Source organism: Lolium rigidum, chromosome 7, assembly GCF_022539505.1.
Source record: "Lolium rigidum isolate FL_2022 chromosome 7, APGP_CSIRO_Lrig_0.1, whole genome shotgun sequence".
In the NCBI taxonomy this organism is placed as follows: domain Eukaryota; kingdom Viridiplantae; phylum Streptophyta; class Magnoliopsida; order Poales; family Poaceae; genus Lolium; species Lolium rigidum.
In genome coordinates, this window is record NC_061514.1 from 28616127 (window position 1) to 28622770 (window position 6644).

The 6644-nt window shown below is 48.5% G+C and overlaps 1 protein-coding gene across 1 annotated transcript; it reads right to left on the reverse strand.

The window, feature by feature from the left end:
* Positions 1-3045: 3045 nt before the first annotated feature.
* LOC124671081 (probable ubiquitin-conjugating enzyme E2 23) lies at positions 3046-6314 on the reverse strand. The gene is made up of 5 exons (XM_047207515.1): positions 4710-6314; positions 4492-4611; positions 4081-4395; positions 3823-3895; positions 3046-3752 (listed from the first exon to the last, which is right to left on the reverse strand). The coding sequence occupies exons 1-5, from the start codon at positions 6312-6314 to the stop codon at positions 3046-3048; spliced, it is 2820 nt and encodes a 939-aa protein (XP_047063471.1).
* Positions 6315-6644: the final 330 nt, after the last annotated feature.

Consider the following 6644-nt stretch of genomic DNA (forward strand, 5'->3'; position numbering starts at 1 on the left):
AAAGAGTTGTTAGGGTTTGGTTTAAGAGTCTCTTAATAAAATGGCTCAAAGTGGGTATGTTGTTAAAAATGGCACAAGTGACCATTATCACATGCCACATGGTTTTTGATTTTTCTTGGATTTGATTTGATTTCTCTTGACCCAAATGATGTTTTTGATTGTTGAAATGGTATAGAGGAGTGATCCAACCATTCACAACAAGTCTTAGGGTCAAGATTCTTAATTTCACAAATTGGCTATTTACTCTCATATGCATGTATGGCATTTTTATTTTCTTTTTAATTTATTTTGTTTTCACCTTGGATTTGATTTGTTGAGCACTAGGTAGGGTTGATTAATGTTTTCAAAACATCTACACAAGGTAGAAAGGTCTAAGTAAAAGTTTCACAAAAATAGTCATAGGCACATAGGCCCTTTTCTTATTTTATTTCTTTTTATTTTATTTTATCTTAGATGGTGAAAAGAGGGGTGAGGTTTAGGGTTTTAGGTCATTTAAAAATACTTCAACAAACAAATATGGCAAGATCACAACATATAAGCATGATCACTATGTATCCAACTTAATTTAATAAAAGTTTTTGTTGGTTCCAAAGTTTGGAAAATAGGAAAATTCATTTTCTTTGTTTTTATATTTTTGGGATGTTACACCGGCGGCCAGCCACGGGAATTGATCACCTGGTGGCTGCCTGTTCATTTTCATCTTCCTCACCTTTATATGCCTCACATCTTCTCCACCATTGTCACACACATTCTTCACATCTCCATCATTCAGGTAGGCAGCCTCATTGAGTTCCTTCATAGATTTGAAAGAATGTGAATATCATCCGCACTAACAGTTGTTTCTTGTGGATTGCAACACTACCCGAGGCATCGTCAGTACGTCGGGACCCCGATCACGAACTATGCTCAGATGAAGATGATCTTCACGCCCCGGTTTGTCTGCAGGGCGCAGCTGTTCCAACCTAACTTGCTGGTCAGGATTATCGACTTCATTGCAGACAACGAAGAAGAGTATGCCGAGTACTGTAAGCTACAACCACTGGAGAGGAGGAGCTGACTTAGGACCTGGCTTCGCAAGCAGTTTCGTGCTTAGTGCTTCTGCATCCTTGGCCATGATCTGCTGATTTTGTGAAGTGGTCTCGTATCCCTCCATTAGCTAGGACTTTCTACAACCTGATCCCCGGTCTTTAACATTGAACTTGTTCGAGGTGGTATATACTAACCTCTCGTGTGATGAACCTGTGATGCATCACGAAGTATAGTTGCTTCGCTCATGATGCATCACCCACTAAGTAGTTGTTGTGTATTACCAACACCTTTTGTGATAAACTAAATCTGTTGTGTGTTGTTATTCAGTTAGCAGTACTGGGTAACCTCACTACTTTAAGGGAAGAGGTTACCACACAGGGTGTGAGATGCACGATCAGGGAAGAAAGTGGTCTGTGAAGGCACCCAAACAATGGGGTCTGGCTTCCCTCTCCGGCACAGAAAATGCCACCAAGGCTTCCCAACGATCCGCGTTTCATGGTCCATGGCCTGTTCGCGACGCGCAGGAAGGTCCATCTCGCTGGTGCAGTGAGCCAGGAAATCCGTGCAGGCTATCAAACGCGCCCTAAGATGCTGGTTCACCTGCTACCCTTGGCCGTACGTGGAGCTTTGTATATTAATTTAAAGGCATGTCGTGCCTTCTGTCTTAAATAAAAGAGCAGCATAAGAGCATCCCAATATAGGCTCTAAAATTTGAGCTGTAAAACTCGTTTGCAGCGCGCTCGATCCGGATACAGCGCGCGGCGCCGACGCGAACTTCACATGGGACTCTATTTTACAGCGTAACCAAAAAGCCCAAAACCAGCCCTTCATCAGAGGCTGTAAAATAAAGCTCCACGACCAAGTTTCTTCAACATACATACAACAATCAAAATCAAACAGGCCACAAATAAATCTAATTAAAAAAATCAACTAAATTTATCAGTCGTCTCCTCTTTGCACCCATTCTTTTCTTTCCCATCCATCCTTCCTTCCATGCCGCCACACAACCATTGAATTCCATTCCCGGGGACTGAAAACGAATCAAAATCGCACTATTAATCATCCGCTGAGACAAAATTGATCCTAGCAAGAAACAAATAAGTGAAGAAAAGCTGCAGGAACGAACGATTCGATTCCGTCCGTCCGGCCGGCCGCGTGGAGGAAAGCCAATCGGGCACCGCCGCCTCAGGCAGCAGATAGCAAGAACTAATGATTCGATCACGTCCGGCCGGCCGGCCGCGCGGGGGAAAGTCAATCGTGCACCGCCGCCTCAGGCAGCAGGCAGCATAGAACGAAAAAGGAGAGTTTGGCCTGGCATGGCTTTGCGCGGAGGGACGGGCAAGGCCGTACGCCGCCGGCGGATCTTCTCGTCGTCGCAGCGCGGAGAAGCGAAGACATTTCAGAGCATTTTTTTCGCGCGATGGAGAAGCGAGCTTACAGCGCGTGCTAGTCGGCGCCCCAGCTTTGGATAGCGCAAACTGCCGCGCACGCAAAAGTTTTTACAGCGCGACCTATTTTGCAGCGCCTGCTAAGAACGCAAAAACATGTTTGACGCTGTATATTAACATTTTTTTTAGCGCATGACTAGTTTACATGCTCTGTTGGAGATGATCTAAGTACTCCACGAGCACTGGGGTCACCCCCATAGACGAGAGTGTTGACGTATACGGCACCGGGTCAACAGACCTACGCGAGGCCAGCGGCCCATCACTTTGTTCTTTATTTCGCCTAGTCGAGCACACTGGCCATTGCGTCTAGATTACTATGTTTGATCTCACAATTTGTGTACCTGACAAATCTAGTAGATTACTATGTTTGATCTCACAATTTGTGTACCCGACAAATCTAGATTACCGTGCGCTGCTTGGTCTGATCAACATACGTTGGTCACGCTCGTTCTATGCCTGATGAACTCGTTTTTAATCGAAAAAACAGAAAAGAAAATACTAACTCTTGCAGAACTAAAAAGCGAGTAATTACAAGATCAAGCGACTTAGCCAGAGCTGTGGCATGCGTCTAGTGAGCGGTGCTGAGAGCATATGCCTTCTGAAACTCTTCGCACCCCTGGGCGCCGATCTCTGTGAAAGCTGCCACGAGGATAGGCAACATGTTGGCGAGCGCAAGCTTTAACCCGGCCGAGCATGGCTGTTCCTTAGTCGCTTCGGTGGCATGGGCATCACCGACGACGCATCCTTGCAGGGCCGCATCACATGTCATGAGCACAAACCTTCCATGCCGGCGGAAGTGGTCCTTAACGAATTCCTCAAATCCCCGAGGCGGCCGGCGCAACACATGGAGCATGGTCCGAAGGCTGAGAAGGTAAGCATTCTCACTGTAGGGCAGCGCATTGCGACGACCCTCTGGTTTGCCGACTAGGGTCTCATATCCGGCCTCGTTGTAGTATGGTTGGTCGTTGAGGACGAGGCCTTGGATGGAGACAACAACTTGGAGGAGGCTTGATGTCACCGACGACCAGAGCTCGGTGCCCTCACCATCGAACGTATTTAGTAGACTGAGGCACACGGTACCAGACTCGTAGAGGTTTGGATTGAGGCGTAGACCGTAGGAGTGGTAATACACTTGGGGTGGCTCAGTCGGGTAGGAGGATGGTATCTGCAAGTCAAAGAAGAAGAGTCCGTGATGGTACGGTGTCCCGCTCGCACCCACCATTACCACCCGGAGCAGGTCCATGCGGTCTTCGAACACTCGTGTGTAGATGGTTTCTGCACATTAAATTGTTATAGGTACTTATTTAGAATCATGGACTATGCGTTTAGTAGTGTACTCTCATACCTGGTAAGTCGTTCTCTAGATTTTTCCATTCCTTTTGCACTACCTTGGCCCAGTTCTTCCCACGACTACCGCCCTGCATTTCCTTGGAAAAAGAGAGTTGGTTAAGGTTCTAAGTATATAAATTGGTACTAGTGAACAGTAGAAAAAGATCGTCGCAGATGGGTTCTAGACACAGACAAAACAATATCTGTAATACGCATGTATTTCACTTAAATCTAGAATACCCACAATTGTTCATTTTCTAAAAATAAATATTACCTGGTTTGCGTCGTCAAGGTAATGGTGATCCTGGGGGGTGATCTGCAATACATCGAAACGTGGGAAGCTGAACATTTCGTCACATTCAACAACGATGTTCTCCATTGCTTCACCACCAGGTACCTCTGAGCTTGGTAGCAAGGATGACGGCGGCGGTTGGTGATTGATCAGGTATCCCTTACCACGAGCCACCAGGTCGCTGGTGAATTGGAGGAAAGACCGGATTGCAAAACCGAAAAGGTTTGTTGTCATCGCAGCTAGGTCCTCATTTTCAACACCGCAATAGTTTGTTGGCTTGTGCGGATCATTATTGTCCTAAAATCATATGTAAGATTACACATATATTAGCACAAAAAGGCGCACCAGATGATTTGCCTCTTCAGGTGCTAGAACTTACAAGGATATACATACCGTGTTGGCAGCCTCTTCAGGTGCATCATCCATATCGTCGTCCTCCACCCAATCACCCATTTCAGTCCGTAGATCTATGTAGTTCTCCTCGGTGACGGCAACGACCTCGTGTGGCATTACCTGCGGCACGCTCAATCAAATGAATGAGGTTGGGAGGTTATACATACTATAAGTTGTAGGTCCATGAAGAAGTAGAAAAAAAAGATACACTTACGTACCATTGACATACTGCCATCACCCCACTTGACTTGGACGTGTCCATCAGGAAGGTCAACAACATGCCCAACCCACGAAAGGTCAGCATCATCCGCATTCTTCTTCTTTTGGCCATCTAATGCCGCACTACCACCATCGTCCGTTGAGTCTGACTGTAGAAGGCGGACAACAATATCTCCGTAGTGAGGTGAGTGGTTCAGTTTGAGATCATATGCGCTCATGGTATCAATGCACTCGACCTCCCTAGCCTCGTCAGGGCACATCCCCGCCTTGAACCATGAAACGCAAACCGTCTGGTCCTTGCAGTCCACGCTCCTGACGACGCCCACACGTCTTGTTGTGTCATCGTCGTTTCCATTAGTATCACCGGCAGTATTGTTTTCGACGACGTGTTGTCCGGGGAAGAACTCGTGCTCATTCATCATATAAAAGGGGACGAGGGTCGCTGAAGGTATGCCACGCTGCAGGGTGCCGTCCTGCCATAGCACGTCAACAGAGGTGCTGGTGCTGGCGACAGTCATGGGAAACTCCACCTCCACATGCCTCCTGACTTGTGGGCGTCGCTCCCGCCTGTGCCCCTCAAAGAAGACCTTCCTCAGCTGCTTCCCGTAAAAAATCACATCCTTCTGCTTTGTGGGCGTGGGCATTGGTGCATCTTGGTCAGCATCAATCACGTCCTGATTGTTTTCAGCGCATGGGTCATCCTTTTCCTCCTCCTCCTCCTCCTCCTGGTCCTGATTATCATCATCGGTTTTGGTCGATCTAGGTTCTCGATAGAAGCATTGGTCAGCTACCCCCCAGCTGCAACTGGACGCGGCGCAGAAGAAGGTCAGTTCATCGGGGTGCTGGTATGCTGGCGGAGCGGATGCCTCAACAAGCTCCTTGTCCATGCCACAGTGCATCGACGCAATCCAGTAGACGAGAACGCCGGATGTCTCCACCTTGAGGACGGTGCCTACGTTGCGACAGGGATTCCAGTAGCCATTAAGCCAGCGTGCCGTTTTGAAGAGGGAAAGACGGTTTCGCCCGGTGACGCTCTGCCCTGGGTAGAAGTTGCAGTTCATTTGGTGCCGCTGATATTTGAGGCTGCGGGTGCCATCCACTTCCTGTAGAATCTTTAAGTCTGCATTGGTAACCCTGCAAACAGCGCCATCGTCGAAAAGGACGTCGACATCGACAGACACCTCGACCACCTGGCCGAGCCACAGCCCAGACACGACGAAGTCACCAAGGCTGAGGAACCTCACTCGCCGCACGTTGGATGGGGACACACCCCTGATGAGCCCAGTCGCCGTGCCTCGGCTGTCACGCTCGGCCAGGTCCAGAAGGGTGGTGACGCCGGTGACGACGCCGATCTGGCCAGCAATGTCGGACGCCGACCCAACCACCTGCCCGAGGTGCAGGTGGCTCCTGTCGAGCACCCTGATGTCCCCTGCCTTCTTATAGACGACAGAGTTGTCGATGAGGAGGATCTCGAACGTGTCGACGGGCAGAGAGTTGTTCACCGTGGCGTCCTGGTGAACTATCCCTTGGCGGAGGATCCCGCGCCCAAAACTCACCAGGTCGTCCAAGTAAATATTTGGTGATGCCACGGCGACGACGTCCATCTTCAACTCTCGATCTATCGATGTGTCGAACAGTTGATATCTGTCTATTTGTTGTAGAGGGAAGCTGTAGATATACTCCTGAAGCCGTACGTGCCGGGGGAGACTCGTATACTAGACAGACACGGACTCCTCCTCCTGCACGTACTTAATTACTGCTGCGGTTGGGGTGCGAGTTCTGAACTTCTGATTGGACTCGTACAACCGATCGGGTATATAAAATCTCACCACGGGTCCAATTAGATATGCAGCAGGCATAAAATAGCTGTTTTGCTTATTTCAGACCGTGGGTGCCTGAAAATTACACTAAATCCCCTGATTATGAGGGGCGCC

Bases quoted from the DNA above. Each gene is read 5' to 3' on its own strand.
- LOC124671081 (XM_047207515.1), bottom strand. From the start codon at position 6,314: ATGGACGTCGTCGCCGTGGCATCACCAAATATTTACTTGGACGACCTG. The intron at 4,612-4,709 runs GTACGTAAGTGT...AGCGTGCCGCAG, and splicing joins GTGATGGCAGTATGTCAATG to GTAATGCCACACGAGGTCGT. The intron at 3,896-4,080 runs GTAATATTTATT...AAGGAAATGCAG, and splicing joins ACCTTGACGACGCAAACCAG to GGCGGTAGTCGTGGGAAGAA.